The 17,948-nt window shown below is 34.2% G+C and overlaps 1 protein-coding gene across 3 annotated transcripts in view; it reads right to left on the bottom strand.

Annotated features, from left to right (window-relative positions):
• Nucleotides 1-17,948, bottom strand: part of TDRD3 (tudor domain containing 3) — a 99,781-nt gene that overhangs the window by 29,302 nt on the left and 52,531 nt on the right. For all 3 annotated transcript variants that reach the window (XM_033051126.2, XM_033051127.2, XM_033051128.2), the window contains exons 4-10: nucleotides 17,239-17,399; nucleotides 14,946-15,087; nucleotides 9,336-9,407; nucleotides 8,702-8,851; nucleotides 7,852-7,992; nucleotides 6,756-6,912; nucleotides 6,004-6,129 (exon numbers count right to left, since the gene is read on the bottom strand). In XM_033051126.2, the coding sequence (XP_032907017.1) occupies nucleotides 6,004-6,129; nucleotides 6,756-6,912; nucleotides 7,852-7,992; nucleotides 8,702-8,851; nucleotides 9,336-9,407; nucleotides 14,946-15,087; nucleotides 17,239-17,399 (949 nt within the window). The remainder of the gene's footprint in view (nucleotides 1-6,003; nucleotides 6,130-6,755; nucleotides 6,913-7,851; nucleotides 7,993-8,701; nucleotides 8,852-9,335; nucleotides 9,408-14,945; nucleotides 15,088-17,238; nucleotides 17,400-17,948) is intronic.

Genomic DNA, 17,948 nt, shown 5'->3' with positions numbered 1-17,948 from the left:
CCCATCACATTTTTAATGCATTAATATGTAAATATATACTACTCAGAAAGATAGGAGAGTTTCATAAATATGCATTTTCTTTTTAAAAATGCAAAGATTACTTTAAATCTTGTATAATTAGGTTTTTGTTAGAGTAAAACCTTCAAAGTTAGAAGTATCTCTTTATTTCTTCTTTACAAATGACACAAGAAAATACTGTTTTTCTTTACTTTATATCTGTAACTTTTCACTAAATATCCTCATTACACTTCTCCACTTCTGTATAAAACCAATCTTACAGAATTCATATCATCTAGAAATATTTAACTTCCTAATTGATTAACTGCCTCTGTTCACAACATTTTTAATTTATACCTCTTCTCTTCTGGTAGTAAAATGCTCAGGCTTCCACTCTTTCTATGCCCAACCTAGGCTCTTAGGTAAATTCCTAATGTTAATTACACACAGAATGAACTGTTCAATGACACTTTACTCCCTTGTACACACCATTACAGAAAAATGCAGATAGAACTCTAACCTAATTCACCATAAATCATCTTATTCAATATTCTGTAACATTAAGTTCATTAAATTAAAGTCACTGTTCCAACAGAAAAAAAACCAGGAACAGGTTCATTACTATATTGGGCATGGCAATACTTTCTTAGGAGGCAGGATTTTAGGTTTGACCTAGATTCAAAACATTTCCTCTTAAGGGCTGTCCTTTGCCCTTTTTCTAAATGAATAATCATCTCCTGAACTGAGATGGGTAGTGACAGTACTTAGTACATACAAGGTACAAGGACTATATATAACAAAATGCATGCAAAGCAGTTATAGCTACAGTTTAGTTAAAGCCTCAAGGAAAAAGCAAAACATAGATATATTCTTCTATAATTCAAAAAGGTTTACTGAAATTTCTATTCAATTTCATAGCATGTAATGAGTAATTTTAGCTACTGTATACACAACATAAAGTGATCATAATATAAAAGCAACAAGCTGATTTGAAAGTGTGTTGCATTCTTTGATTACAGTTTTGTTTTTTTTTTAAATAGTAGTGGCAAGATAAAATAATACTACTAGATAAAGTGACTAGAGAATTTCAAAACAGGGAACAAGGGTTTTTTTCCTACGTGTCTTTACTGTGACACACAAAGGCTGTTACGAAACACCTGACATTTTTTAGTCTAACCTTAAGGTAGGCAAAATCCAATAAACTTCTGTTACCTACAGAGTTGCAGTTCTTGCGCTAAAAACTTTCCTGTGACTGCATCATACATGGCAGCCTTGAATGAGCAGGACACATTAACTGATTGATTGACATTCAAGTATAAATCACTCACAAATGGAAAATGCCAAGTAATAGTAAATGTTACTTTGTCAACAGTAGTCAATAAAAAAAGCCAGGAGATGAGAACAGTACTGGTTCTTCATGTATTTGTGCAGTCTGGCCTGATCACCGAAAAACTGAAGGGATTCTAAAGTTTCTTTATGAGAAAATAAATTTAAAAATTAATAACAGGGTTCTTGTCATCTACTTGGAACTTTTGAGATGACAAGTAGTATTTGTCAGTCTGGAAACCTCACAATTTTGGCTTTTGTATGTGATGACGCAAGAGGACCATACAGGACCAATCACGTTCCCCTGATTACAAGAAACCAGCAGGACCTGCTGCACTTGGAAATCCCAGTCAACACAATTTATAAAGCACTGCTCAATGCACAATGGTATTTAAAGAGTACGGTTTCCCATGGTCCTCTCCTGTGGATTTAGTAATTTTTAATAATGTGGCTAAATTCAATGACCATGGCTCTTCCCACATTTGTGGCAATGTTTTGGTTTATCCTCTCAAACTGAATAACACTTTTATGTAACTGTATGGAAGTATATTTTTGAGACAGTTACCTCCAGCGCATGTTTTATCTTGTACCGGCCAAAAGATTAAAAAATTAGGAGAGAATTAGTGATACATTTGCACACACTTCATGTCATGATGTAAAATTCCCAATACTCAATAGCTTTGTCAAGTTAAATAAATATCAATATAATTCTTTCTAAAATGTAGCAACAGTGAGGAAAGGGGACCTGAGAGCATGTTTCTGTTGAAACAAAACAAATACAAGCTGAGAAGAGTGATGATAAAGAAGTGGACAAAAAAATCTGAAACATTCTGCGTTGTATTCACTACAAACTTTAACTAACTAGATTAAAGGACTCGAACAAAAACTGATAATTTTTAAATTATTCTTTAAAATGTATGAAATTTACTATATTTTCTCTTTTATATTTAAAGACAAAATAAAAGTTCTAGCCTTGTAACATGTATTGACAATGCTAACATACCAATAGGATAAATAGAAGTGATTTTCTTGATAGTCACAATTAGCTCTTACTGAAGTTCAATTTCTAGAAGGCTGAATAACAAATATGATATTATTTACTTTGGATCTCTTGTCAATAGCATTTTGTAATTGTTGAAAACATGGCTACTGCATGGAAGATTTCAAATGGTACAAATTTCTTTTAACTCCAAGAAGTCAGACTCTTTTTTTCCCCTCCAAACTCCCTCACTCACAGATACTCAAATAAATTGTGTGACCACAAAATTAAACAAATATTTGTTAATTACACTGTATTGCATCACCAATTTATTTCAAACCCTTAATTTATTTGGGACTAGATAAAGAATAATGTTCATTATTTCTTAATACTATAGCCAGAGGTCTTGGTACCATCTTATTCTTTCTGATAATCCTTGTGTTTACTTATTTAAGCTGGCAAAGATAGATGAGCTGCTCCTCATAACAAAAGAAAACAATAAGGAGATTAATGGAAAAAATCTTTTGTGTTCAGTAGGAGAAATTAACCAAGTGCAAGCACAGGCAGCTAATTGAAAGCAATTTTGTCTACTATTTGTGTTATCTCTTGCAGTCAGGAGGTTTCTCTTGCCAAAATTCAAACTACTTAATGTCACACAGAAATACTGTTGTAGGTGCCACCAACCATTCATAGTAATAAATAAATAAACAAATAAATAAACATGCTGCTTAAAGCTAAGGATATGTTTGCTTTAACTCCTTGCATTTCATTTAAATAAAGTATGTTTTAAGTATGCTGTGTTTTAAAATTACAGAGCTAGTAGATCATGGAGTCAGGTATTTAATACTTTTGATAGCTGTAATTACTTAAAACAATATTTCCTTAGCTGGAAAAAGGAGATAAAACGTAAAAAACCCATCACAAGATATCACTTACGGGGCAAAACACTAACATGCTTTTGTGTAACTAATATGTGTTTCTTTAAAAAAACAAACAGCAAACAAGAAACTTTAAGTGCTGTTTTAACTTTTAAAAATAATATAAGTACCTCCTAAAAATATAGGTATATCAATTCATAAATGCTTTTCTGCTTGGTCTAAATACAAGTATGAAAAAGTACCAAATCCAAAGAAAACCACAACAGTTCTGCAGTTCTTGTTCAGCAATAGAACTGCAGAGCCAGAAGTGGATTTAGGAAATTCTCCACACCACTAAGGTCTCAGGTGTAATAAGAAACATTAGATAAGAAAAACAAAGAGGGATGCACAAAGCAAATCAATCCACTGTGTACTTGAAAAGAGAAACAATTATTTTTTCACTTTCTCTCTCCAGATCACATAAGATTTTGAAGAAAATTTGGTGTAGTACAGGATTAAAAAATATTTAGCTCAGTTCAGCAAATTCATCTTATGTTTTTAGGATTTTACGTCGAATCTTAGTCATTTAGAAGGAATTACACTCTGTCTGAAGTGTAAAGGACTTTAATACTTGCAATAATGATAAATATGGTCATTCCAGATAATGATCAGCTCCTGGTCATATACAAACAGGGGCAACAGTAGGGGTGTGCTCATTTATTCAAAACCACTGTCCCTACACAAACCCCTTTCTTTCTGAATACCTAAAAAACAAGATGAGATTTTAGAGACCATACAGGACAGCAGGTGCCAGAAATATTGCAGAACATTCTATTTTCCTTTATATGTAGTATAGCACAATGTTTGGTGAATATTAATGGAGAAAAACCTGCCAGCCTGGGTGCTCCTTAGTGTATTACTGTGCAGGAAAATCAATAAAGAGACATTCTTGGCTTTATAATGTTACATATTTGAGTTGTTTCCATCAGTTTGTCCAATGTGTCTTTCATTTCTGACCAATACTTTTCTAATTCTAACTGAAACTACGTGTCTCTACTGCTCACAGATGACAGAATCAAATTAAATTTAAGAGGTACTAGTAAAATATCTATATATCCTGTTTTCTGCAGACATTTGGATGCAGACTCCATGACTGAAGAGTTCACAGTGCTAAGTATGATCGCTGCAGATAGATCACTCAGCAAATACTTTTAAAACTCCTGTCACCTCAGCTTGAATGGAATTTAAGACAAATTAAGAATTTAACTGAAATTATTTTCAAAGGCAGAGGCAATAAAATGGCAGAAAATAAACTTCCAATATATGATTTTAAGGATATGTTTGAATTAATCAGAACGCAGAGTTTTCTTCAAATTTGGCAAGGAAGAAAAACATTTTTGAAAGTAAAAAAAAAATATGCCTATGCATTTCTTAAAATATCCATTTAAAAGACTCTGCAAGCAAAAGCAAAACCTGGCATAGAAACAGAGATGCAATCCTATGGGCTATACACAGTAAGGAAAATAAAAGCTAAGAACATGAAACTAAGCAACCTCTTCAAAGCCTTAAAAAGTACAACATCTACTTTTTTCAGAAATAAAAAGGCAGAAAGATTGCACAGAATTTTACAAAATAATCAGAAAACTTTCTGAGATCTTAAAAAATGCTAACAAGTTGGGTTTGGGTTTTTTTCAGGAAAGCATGGTTCAGGAATAGTACACTAGATTACATACTGACTACTCAGATAAAGCGAGAAAAAACAACATAGTGATAAAAAGCATAAAAGCAAAAACCTCGTGTGTCATGCTAGGAAATATGTCAGAACCTTTGGTAACTGAAGGAGTATAAAACCTATAAAAAGTTTTGATAGAATTATGTTTTTCTTATGGCATTTATGGAATCTTTATATTTCTATTTAAGAGGGAAAAAAACCTCATAAAAGTGATGCGTATTTATCTTTAAAACACAATATTGAGGGTTATAAACTGAAGTAAATATAATAAATACGTCTACTTTTTACTCACATAACACTATGCTTTACTGTCTACATACATGTACTAAATCCAAAAGATCATACAAGTCCCCCTAAGCAATCAGTAGTATCATTTTTAAAAAGCAATTCACTCATTTCATGAGTCTTGATAAACTACAAGTACCTACTTACTGCAAAATCACTGACAGTAAGAAATATATATAACCCACAGGGATTACTTCTTTTAAATTCCTTTAAATGTCTTTCAGTCAAACATAAAAGCCTTCTGTAATACCTCAATATAAGCACAAAGTGTATCCAAAGAAAAATCAATGTTTGCAGTGTAAGCCAAAAACATTATCAACTGTTTTCATTTCCTCTCACTGTAAAAAATCTAATGCATCTTTGGTAAGTAAAATGATTTGCCAAGAAATATCTCAAACATCATTCCCTATATCTTCTTTCTGAAAATGTGGTTATATTCACTACCTGACCAGTTTACAAAATTGTATCAGCTAATGCAGAATGCTGGTGCAGTTAAAATATTTTCTTTGAATATTTAGATTTTTGATAAATACAGTGAAGACTTGTGATATCATAAATGAAGACTCATGATTCAGGAAGAATACAATTAGATTAACAAATTGTGATTTATGTCATCTTATTTCAAATTGCTGACTTTTAGACAACTAACCACCATGGAGCAATTTATTTCACCTTTCTTGAGAAGAATAATTCTCCAAGTACTCCTTTTTTTTTAATAACTGACTCTGGAAGAAGTTCTAGGAACTTTTAGATTACAGAGTTAAGAAAAAGCATTTTACCTATACTATCCAGCATTTTTTGCAGATACACATATTTCAGTAACTCACCCTCTACTGTTAGAGTACCCATTTTGGATTCCAAGAAATCAAACAGTGTGCTTGGTGCAGATGGCCTGGCATTTCCTAGTTCCTCTTCATCTTCAGGTCTTATTCGCCCTCGGCCCTTCCCCTTACCTGTAAACATTAAAGGCTTTGTGTGAATGGACAATAAAAAATAAAAAAGTGCACACATGCTTTCATTTGATTTACAAAATGTTCGTCTTTTATGTCTCTAAAAAATTCTGTCACAGAAAGGCACTGATAGGACAAGGGAGTACAATTTTAAACTAAAAACTGGAGAGATTTAGATTAGATGTGAGAAAGAAATTCTTTACTATGAGGGTGATGAGGCACCAGAACAGGTTGTCCATAGAAGCTGTGGATGCCTTGGAAGTGTTCAAGACCAGGTTGGATGGGGCCCCGAGCAACCTGGTCTAGTGCGTGGCCTCTCTGTCTGGGAGGTGGGTGTGGTGGAACAAGATGATCTTTAAAGTCCCTTACAATCCACATTCTTCTGTGATTCTAGGATACACATTTCCCATTTAAGGCTAATTAAATATCTGACTTCCAATTCAAAATTTTTGATAAGAATATAATACACAGAAGCCTTTCTTAGGGATATGTTTTTAGGTTTGCAATGCATTCTAAATTGCAGGGAAAAAAACATGCAAATACGCTCTTCTATAACTACATTAGTAATCCACCATACACAAGTTCTTTGGCTTGTAAACTGTTATTAAGTATCTCTTTGCAAGCTTTACCTCTAGGTGGTGGTCCCTGAATGGGTTTCTGTTTACTGTTGTTCAGAAGAAAATTTAATGCTGCCTCTAGGCTGTTACTGTTATCCATAAGTGCCTGTCTTGCTGCTTCTTTGCTAAAACCCATCTCTGTTATGTGTTTTAGAGCCTTTTCATCAACCTGAAATAAAAGATATACACAAAAGTAATAAATACAACACTCTATAAACCCACTAGATTTTACATTATTTTTCTTTATTTTTAATTGAAACAATATTTATTCTTTGCTGATAAATATTTCAGTTTTATATAAAATCTATGCATAAAATCTCAAAAGAACCAGCTAATCAAGGGATTTTTATATTAGTAGTATGGTTTTTAATTCATTAGTTTTCAATTCTACTACTACAGGCTTTCAAGCACAAATTCTCTAGTCTATATGAAAACTAAATGAAATATCTCAAAATAATATGGGTATCAAAACTAGCCATCTGTTCCAGTTTGAACCCTTTCACAACTTTTGCAGACAATGCAACACCCAGTTATTTCTTAAAATATGGAGAAAATATAATTGGCAAGAGGTTTTACAGAAGAAAGCAAAGAAATGCAAACAATTTACTTCTGCAGAAATGCAGGCTCTGTTATTGCAAACTATATAGACCATGATGACAAAAAGTCAAAACAGGAATTACAAAGCATTAAGTACAAAAAAAATAACACTGGACCTGCACCAAAATCACACCAGTCACCCAACTACTTCAACAGCTGCAATCAAAAACTCTTTTAACTGAAACTCCATGAATATAACATTCTGTCTACAGATTCAAAAATAGCCATATGAAAACCCCACAAAAAACCCACAAAACCCCAAGCTTAATAGAATCTAACCTCTGAGATACGTATTTAAATTTTACTGAATAAATGTTTAGCCCAGAATAACAGCAAAACTCATAACTATCTCAGTAAGGTACAAAAGCATCATAAATATTCTAAGTAGACCTCAAAATTAATTGAAAGAAAAGTCATCATTCCTCAAGGTGTTTTGATTTTATTCTTGTTATACTTGGGGTTTGGTTTTAATATTACACATTTAAGACTCCATTACAGTCTTCCATCTTACCAGCTCTCGGTAGACACCTTCATTCTTCCCCTCTGGTTTTGCTATCTTCTCTTTCTGGAACAGTTCCCTGTTTCGATTCCCTCCAGCACTCACACTGAGATTGCTTCTGTTACTACCACCACCTCCTCCAAATGTCTTGGTCTTTTAGATAAGCACAAAATAACATTTCAGCAAACAGAAATAATGAAAATAAGCCTCAATATTTAGCTAGTAGAAAAAGTGCAGTAATTTTGTTGCAGTGATTTTTGGGTGTTTTTTGATTATGCTGTGGGTCAACAAATAAAGCACTAATTTACACACACACACACACACACACACACAGAGAAAAAGATTCATTTATTAGTTAGGAATCTTTTCCCTCTGTGCCCAAATGAGGCTGTAAAAAGGGTATATAATTCTAGGTGTTACAACTTACTAAGCAATTTGAGAAATAAACTAAAAAGAAGACCAAAGGAGAACATAAAAATCTGATGCATTAGAACTAAATTTCCTAGCTATCTTTTCAGCCTGCATTCGGGGAATCATGGGGCTTTGAGAATTTTAACAGCAGATGAAAATGGATAACCTGCATTTATTACTTAAATCTTATTAGCAAAATTGTAAACCCCTCATTTTTTAGTAGTGGTAGCAAAATCATATCTACAATAAAACATCATGATACATTTATTAGCTTTATTAAAATAAGAACATCAATTCAAAAGGACTCTAAGTCTGATTCATCTTTTTAAAGATACAGGAGTAGAATTATAAGCAAGCAAATATCAGAAAGCATTTGTCATTTACGAGAGAATTACTTAACAAGAAAAGATCCACCACAGTAAATAAAATTCTGCAACACATGCATTCTAACCTCTTTGCTCTTTGCTACTTCAGCAATAGCAGCCGTTCTCTGCTTTTCAAATTCATCATTGTCCGCAACAGTTTTCACAGTATTTGTCATTTGCAGAGTCTTTCTGCGATCAAGGTCTCTGCTATCCACTTGCACATAAGATGCACATTTCTGAAAATGCAAAAGAAAATTTTAATTAACTCTTATTTAATTTTTAATTCTTCTGCCTGCTGATTTGAAAAAAATACCTCTCAAGTTTTATTCCTTAGGAGTAGCAGACCCTCAGATAAAAAATATGATCATGTAGCTAAGACACCATGATGTAATCACAATGATTCTTAGAAATTTGCTGATCCTTGCCAAATTCTTTGGCATTTAAGTAGGAATTGCATTAGTGCCTACGTGATCTTATCAGCAAAATCAAGGGCTCCACATACTAAACAAAGTTTGAAATTGAGAGGAAATGTTACTGGAAACTGGCCAAAAAAGGAGACTGGATTAACACAGTTTTGGGGTATTTTTTAACAGGCACAATTTTTATATCCAAGTTATCAAGATCTAAGGTGTTTTGATGGCCTTTACTTAATTGGAACAAGTTACCTAGATATTATAACACAGGTACTTTTATGAAGTGACAAAGGGAAGTACACTATACCTGCCCAAAAGGTACAAAAGGAGGAGGGCCACCTTCTGTTCCAATGTTACTCCTATTGTGTTTTGCCAAACTCTGTAAAAGAAAATTGATAAGTAATAAATTGCAAACAGAAATCAGATTATATGATATATGTCTCTATTTCAGAACATATATGAAACTTGCAAGATAGTTATTTTTAAAACTTGGGTTACCTAAATTAAGAAGAGGGTTGGAGGAGAGGCAGAGAAACAAAGAAAACTATGGAATTTTGCATAATCACTAAGGCAATACATAGAGCAAATGTAGAAAATTCAGTTATATAACAAAATCTACACTAATAGAACAAAAGAGCACAAAAATAGCAGATGCTTCTTTGTACAATGTCCAATGAACTTGCTGCCAGTAGAGATTTGTAAAGGCACACAGCACCTTTAAAAAGGGATTGGACCAATTCAGCCTAGACATGGGAAAGTTCAGGGGGACCTTAGCAATCAATCTGCACAATGGAGACAGGCTCTTTTCAGTGGTGCCCAATAAGATGGGCAGAACTGAAACATAGGAGATTCCCTCCACCACAAAACACTTTTTTGACTGTGAGGGTGATTGAGAAAGGGAGGCTAGGGAGTCCCCATCCTTAGAGATAGTCAAAAGCTGCCAGGACACTGTCCTGGACAATTGGCTCTAGGTGGCCTTGACTGAGCCAGATGACCTCCATCCTCAACCATTCTGTGAAATTCATCATTCCATGCATAAGCGAACACAAAAAGGATTAATCAAAATTGTATCCCGATATAATACAGCAACTCTGTATGCCAAGGCTGCATAAGCACACAGACTGTGATCTCTCCCTAAAAAAAATGCATTTTTGCCACTTTTGGAAAGAAAATGCTGCGCTACTAGGAAAAAAAATGAACAGTTCCTTAATGCTGTTAAAATGCACCAAAATTGCATTTCCTATAATGTATCTCTTTTCTCGTCTTCATTTCTTACTGTCCTTTTTGCTCAATGGACATTCATGCATGATTTCATAAACTCTCTGTTGTCAGAGACAGCCTTAATTACTTAAGGCTATATATAACATTTACCTATATATTTATTACCCTGATGTAGAATTGATTTAAATCCATCATGTGAGAAATGGAGTATAAACATGAATAAGCTTTAAGCCGCTATTACAGAATTTCTTAAACTAAGCAACAGATTAATTTAGCTAACACACACCCAAATTAAAACTTTTGGTCCACTTCTTTCAAGTTAACTACTTTCATTCAGGAGCCAAAGACCATTTTCTAAATAATTTATAGCTATTAATTCCTTTTAAGGTTGAAAAAAAAGAATAATCCTTTTGCTCGTGCCTCGGAGCAAAAAACACTGATAAAATATTCAATAAATTATTCAAAAAAAGTAGTTAGAAGCTATGAAATCATAAAATTTTTCTGCTTTAGTTTCAATCAGTTCACTTAAAACACTGCCTTAGAAATATAAGCTAACCAAGGGCTGATCACTGCAGCACGCTCACACCTCCCTGTACCTATTAACTGAAGCAGCATAGTACAACAGTGATTTCATGGCCAAGCCACTTCACTTCCCCAGAGCAGGCACTCCAGGTGCAATAAACCCTTATTCTGGCACTTCTGTTTGTTTGCTTGTTTGTTTGTACACAGAGAAATGCAGGCAAATTTGGAATGAACTCCCACATTGAATCAAATTATAATTAAAAAATATGATTATACACTAGACAAGAACCCAAGCATCGGAATAATTCCTCATGTCCTCTAATCAGGAAGAGCATGCTGAATTTACACTTTCTTCTTTCTTTCCCAAATCAGAATCAAGAAATCAGGCAGAATAAAAAGATTGGAACAATCTACTGCCCAAATATGCAATTGGCCATGGTGCCTAGAGGAGCTAGAACAGAAGTCACACAGAGTGAAGGGGAATAAAATGGGTATTTATTGAAAAGCCTTCAAGGCCACACCCTGACAGAACTCAATGTCACAGACATGGCCTCTGCCTGGATGGCTCCAAGACGGAAGCCAAAGAGGAGTTGGTCACATGAACTTGCACCTTTATAGATATTAGTCCATTTGCATACAAGAGTCAACCATCCAATTAATAGTATCAAATTGTGAAGTTTCATCCTCCTGGCTTACTGGCTGGCCCACCTTTCTCTCTTCACATTGTTTATGCTTAGGGCCTGAGATGTGGAGAAATTGTCCTTGAAGTCCATGGTTGAAATTGGACTATTTTGTCTTCATCATCCTGAGCACAACAGAAAAGCCCACCCACGCAGAATAGAGGTCTCAAAACCTAAGGCATCAGCCAAATGGCAAAAAAAGCCCTTAAAAACTGACTGCCTATTTACCAACATTTACCTACATGAATTTTGAATCACAACCATTTATTGCATAAAACTGTTATCCATAATGAAAGAATTCTAATCATCTAATGGTAAATAAGAGACCTGATACTTTCTTCTCAAGGGGTACTCTCTGCTGAGAAGTGAGAGCAACTGCTTTAGAAACCAAGCTTCACATTGCACCAAATAAAAAAGCAAAGGGGCAACACACACAATCTTTTTTAACTTACAATTAAATTTCCTCATAACTCAGCAGTATCTATATTTTACAATAAATTTTGTTGTAAATGCATTTAGTGTACATCTTTTATCCATTTTGCTCTATTTGCATCATGACACTAAAACCATATTTCCTAGAGAATCTCTTAAAAAACTAAAGTTTACAATATGAGATTGCTAGATATTATGTACTATTGTACCCTCACCTTTCTTTATATATGTATTTTGAAGTATACATTTTCCCATGAGAGAATCTCAATATTTAGCCTCACCTTCACCAAAACAGAAAAATCTTTAAGTATACTACAAAGCTTTATTTTTAGATGATCTGTAATTCTAAGTGTTAAAAATTTAAGTGCCTGCCAAACGGTCTCACCAATTACCTCAGCAGATTTGCTTCAAACTTCACTTACATATTGTCCGATGTTTTGTTTAATAGTAATACGAAATACTGTTCCCCTATAGGAAGGGCAGCAGCAATATCTTACAGATACTAATCCTTCATTTTTGGAACATCAGTCACCATGAGAACATAAGGAACATAAAGAAATAATTATTTGGAACCATGTTTTTTTCCTAAATACATCCACAATACTTTACCTTATATTTCCAAATAGTCTAGAAAAAAAAATTTCACAGTAACAGTCCCATTTACTCCTTCCTTACTTATTTACTATCACTTAAATAGGGACACTTAAAAAGAGTTCAAAATCCAGGCAACAATTTACGATAAAATTGAATGCTACAAGGAAGAGCACATTTATTCCTCATGCAGTGTGATAACACTGCATTCATTCCACATATGATGCATTGTAGTATGAATCTTTTATTACTAAAACTTGATTCCTCCTGAAAGCAATTTCAAACACTGTTCTGAATGGAACAAAACAGTAATACAACTGAACAAGCAGAAGCTGACAAGTAGGTGCAAGGGCAATACCTTAAGACAGGATAAACAACTTTCATTCTGAAGTTTCATAATGCTATTTGGCTTAACACCAACTTCATACTAAGTATAAAACTCCTTTATTTCATCATCTACACATGAAGCCAAATTAACACATCTCAGAGTTTCTAGTGGAGAGAAAAGATAAAACTGCCTTCAAAAATAAAAAACTAGCTTTAAAACAAGTAATTTGAAACAGTTACACAAATAAAAGTTTTATGTCTTTTTATGCAAAAACAACTCAGCATTTTATTTACGTTTCTGTGGCAAATTAGAAAAGGAGTGGCAATGTCCTTATCACCTCTCAGATATTTTAGCAATTATGCTTATTTGTCAGCTGTACTCTCCTACAAACCTTTCTGAACAGGATAAAAGCATCAAGTTCATAGGGAAACTGCTAACCATGTAGTATCTGGCTTCTACAGATTTGAGCCCTATCTGTCTAGCTGTCAGTCTAGATATAGAACTGGAACTACAATTTCCAGTGGTCATGGTTCACCTGCCCAAGATGATTCCTTGTCACTCACAGCTTTTCTGACATTGCCACATTCATGTGCTGTGATCTGGTCAATAAGAAAAAGAAAACAATACTCTGGCAAACTCCAAAAGTTTGAGAACCAGAGCGCTGAGGGGATAGCAGCAAAAGTTAACTTTCTGTATCTTAACAGAGCAAATCAGTGATGGTTACCACTCTATTAAACATATTGCATACAGCCAAGAGAACTGGCTAACAAGTGCTGAAAGTTGTGGTCAGCAGCACTCCCTTGATAATTAAATGCTTTGCTTTTTTTATTTACGTAAATAGAGTCTGTTCCAAGTTATTTCTTGATACAGATTTCAAAAACCAATTAAGTATAAAGCAAAACTTACCTGTTGAAGTCCAGGTAGAAGAAATATGAAAACAGACTATCTAAAATATCACCAAGAAAGCAAATCAGTTCTATTCTTGTCTTGTGAATTGCACGGCATTCTTAAGAACATGTTAGCTCTATGTTCTCACTTCTGCCCCAACTACCTTAAAAGTCAGTGTTTTTTAACTGAGAACTCACAAGACTTAATACTAAGTAAGAATAAAAATCATAAAATGGGATGTTTCTGCTGTTGGCCCCAGAACCTTTTTTATTTTGAAAGCTTCATTTAAAAACAGGAATGCTTTTGTGTTTTAAAAAAACCCTTATTTTCAGCTACAAAAGCTGAAGGATGCCAAACAGAATTTGCTAGAATGCATAACACTAAAATTCAGATTAATTTTGGCCCAGTTTGCCAAAATCTATTAAGTGCAACCAAATACCAAAGAAGGTTAGTTCTAACAAAAATTACTGAGCCCAACTTAGTAGGAGTAACAATAAAATGAGTACTTCATACAGAACTAACCATCATGTTCCTAAGTAACTACTCAGTTTCAGAGATGTGGATGCAAAAACAGAGAGATGTGCATAGTTGTAGTAGTGATAGTTAATCTGGAAAGTATCTGGGATTAATGGTAGCAGGGTCACAACTCCTGACCTAGGAACTTCTACCTGTTTGTGAGAAAATATATGAAAAAATATTCCTGCAGCCACTTTTGTTCTACTGGGACGGAAACCAAAGGAAAGGAGTTACATTATGCCTTGTTGGGAGAAATTTAAGTCTCCAATTTGACTTCATAAACACAATTTATCTTAAGTACTGATAACAAATGGAATACAGGGCTCATACCAGAGGTTACCAACTTCAATTCTTTCTGTACAGTTATTCTATTATTTTTTCCCCCAAAAAGATACAGTCTGTAGACAATCACTGTAAAAGGCAGAATTCCATAGTATTTTGGTACTAAACACACTCACTGTTTAAGAAAGCAACCACCCATGATTACCTACCAAAATAAATGTAAGATGTTTGATTAATGTTTTCAATCTGTGCAGAAAGGAATCAGTTCCCATGCAACGATCACTTGTAATTTTTTAATTTGCAACATTATACATAAGACCTACTTGCATACATTTGGCTGGACAATACAGTTCTAAAAGCTTATTATACGAAAGTTCATAGTAAACAGAATAAGCTTCACATTTTTAAATCTAACATGCAACTTGTTAGACGACCATTTCCAGTGGTGTTACCTCACCCTTTGTAATTCCCACTTTTCTATAAGATGCTCCACTTCACCTCCAAGAACTGCTGTGTTACTGTCATCCAACAGCAAGAATCCATTTCTCACTTCAACAATTCCTGAAAGTTTAATTTTTGTTCCAGGTGGAGTGTTCAGGCTAGAGGTACAAACAAAGAAACAAAATTTAAAAATTCAATTACATTTATTAAATTCTGCCACAAAGAAACATATAAAAAACTACTCTCATTATAATTACAACATTTTCATACGCCATGATAAAAAATAGCATCAAAATGCACAGTACTTTTCAATAGTTTGATTGGAACATTTCCCACCCATTATACAAAAATGCCATACTGCAAATTAGATTCTAACAGAGATGAATATCAGCAAATTGTCTGTTTGCTTAATATCGAATTTCATAATACCAAACTAAGGATAGGGTTTGTTTTGGCTATCAGATGATATTCTCAGACAACTGACTAAGGTAGGTTCCTCATATTTACAGTTAAGAGTGGATTTCCAAATAGTTAATCATTTAATTTTTTTATACATTTAACTTAGCAGACACATAGAGTGGTTAGAAAGGAACCTTTCTACACATTGCTAAGAGCTAGAACTGCACTAGAATAAATATAAAAACCACACATCTTGTAATGCTTCTTCTCTCACTACTCTAAAATTCAAAAACATATGAATATTTTCTGCCATCAGCTTGCATATGGACCCACTTTATCTTCTTCTCATATGAATCTACCCTAGGAAAAACAACAGCAGAAGCATAAAAGAATCATATATTTCCAACATGCAACTGAAAGATATGACAAGCAGTGCCATCTGGAAACTGTTTCTTCTTGTGAGAACAGGACACAGCCAGTTAAAACCTTTCAATTGAGAGACAATAATCTCTTTAAAATATGCTGGAGCTACTGTTGCAACCACAGGCCCATACCACATGGTGAGGAACATTCATAGTGGAGTCAACAATTACAGTACCAGTGGCATTTAACTTTAGCAATGTTAAATTTCTGGATTGTTCTGATAAAGGTAAAGAAAATGAGATAAAAAAACAGACATGAAAGAAATACAGGGGAAAAAAATTAAAATTAGACAAGGGGAAAGGGGTAAATTGAAACATAGTAATGAAAAGGAAACTGCGATTCTTATTTATTTAAAGTAACACTATGTACTGAAACAATATATAATTGCAGTTTAACAGTCCAACATCAAACCTGAAACAATTACATATAACATGAATTAAATCTTTAAATGTTACATAAAAAGAAGAGCTCACAACATTGCTAGAGTGGTGAGTTCTCTAACATTTTTGAGATATTATCAAAAAGCTTTCAAATTATGTCTTGTACTGGGTGTTCATCTTTTTACACATTGTGTGATTTAGAATCTCACACAGGAGTCTGTTTGCCTTCCTTTATTGCTCTCCTTATATTCGCACTGGAATAGGATAGTCCAAGTTCTGATGGCACAAGCTAAAATTAAAATATCATTAAATGTTCTGACAGCTCACGGCTCACACTTCCAGGGTAGCAAATTTCGCAACTTTGTACATCATATAAAGCGCACCAGACTATAAGGCGCACTTCCAGGTTCGGGGGAAAATTTTAGTCAACAGGGTGTGCCTTATAGTCGTGAAATTACTGTAAATATCTATATCCAACTGTTGCAGCTAATAGAGAAAGACAGAATAAGAAGGGTTGTTTTTTTTTTTAAACCAACGTTATCTGAACTAGAAGAGTGCAGAGCACACCATGACTTTGCAAACTAAACACCAGACACTGGTTTTAGCACCTTCATAACCCAACACACAAAACATCCCCACGCTCAGCAGTAATGAGCTCTCCTACCCTTCACTTTTAACTGAAGAAATATCCAAGTTAAAGACCTGCCCATGGTTAAGCAGCATTAGTTGCACTGGTTTAGGAGTGTCAAGTCTGTGAAATTCCTGCTACAAAGGTCAGATAAACTGCAGGTCTGCTACTACTTAAAACTGGGAATTTGTCCCAAGTTTACACACATCCCCAGAATGCTGTGTGTTGTGAAACTACAACTCATAAGAGATGGCTGCAAAAATCCACTTTCTTCCATTATGTGGTTCAGCATAAACAGAACTGTAAATTACATTCATATATACCTTTGCATGCTGAATATAAATTTCTCCTTTATGTACAAATCCAAGAAGGAAGCCTCTTTGGTCAAGCAGTTTTTTTTCATAAATTATCAAGGACACTTCCACTATTTCAAGGACATTTACGTATCAAATGAAAAAATGGAAAAGAAAGTTGTTCACCTTATTTTTGACATGCTACTGTATTCTATAGCTGTGCAGCTTGTGTGTCCATCAGTCATCTGTAAACGTAACATTCTGGGAGCAGCCTGAGATTCTTCATTGTCCTTTGGTGCAGCAACATTGCGAATTTTCTGTATTTGCAGGACACACGGCCCTTCCAGCTAGATAAGTCAAACAGAAAAGACAAAAGTGTTAGCACAGTTAAGCAAACACACTGCAATATCTAGACACACCAACAGATGCCCCCAGGCAAAGAAAAGTGTAATTTGATCAGGCAGTCACGTTGAATTTCTATCACTCATGTACTCTGTGTTCTAAAGCATGATAAAGATGGCCTTTTCAGAGAAACAGTTGTGATGCTTCACCATCTCTGAGGTATCAATTATAAAATAAAAGTGAATGAAAACAGCTGAGAAGGCAAACAATCAAAAACATAGATACTGTCATTTTGAAAATAGCATGGAGTCCAGATAAGACTTCACTACAGGGTGTCACTTACAAAGTCTTCTAAAGAACAAAAAAACCACCTTAGAAGACTATCTGTTTCAATCAAGAGGAAATTTCAAGTACAACTGCTTTGTACCAACCAACTAGAAGTATGGTGTCTTTGAACAATGGTCCAACCAAAGCATAACAAACTGAAGGGACATCACTTGTCAACTGATTATGTAAAAATGGATACCCTACTACACACACCACAATCTCTGTTA

Source organism: Catharus ustulatus, chromosome 2, assembly GCF_009819885.2.
Source record: "Catharus ustulatus isolate bCatUst1 chromosome 2, bCatUst1.pri.v2, whole genome shotgun sequence".
Classification (NCBI taxonomy): Eukaryota; Metazoa; Chordata; class Aves; order Passeriformes; family Turdidae; genus Catharus; species Catharus ustulatus.
This window is presented reverse-complemented; position numbering and strand designations above follow the sequence as displayed.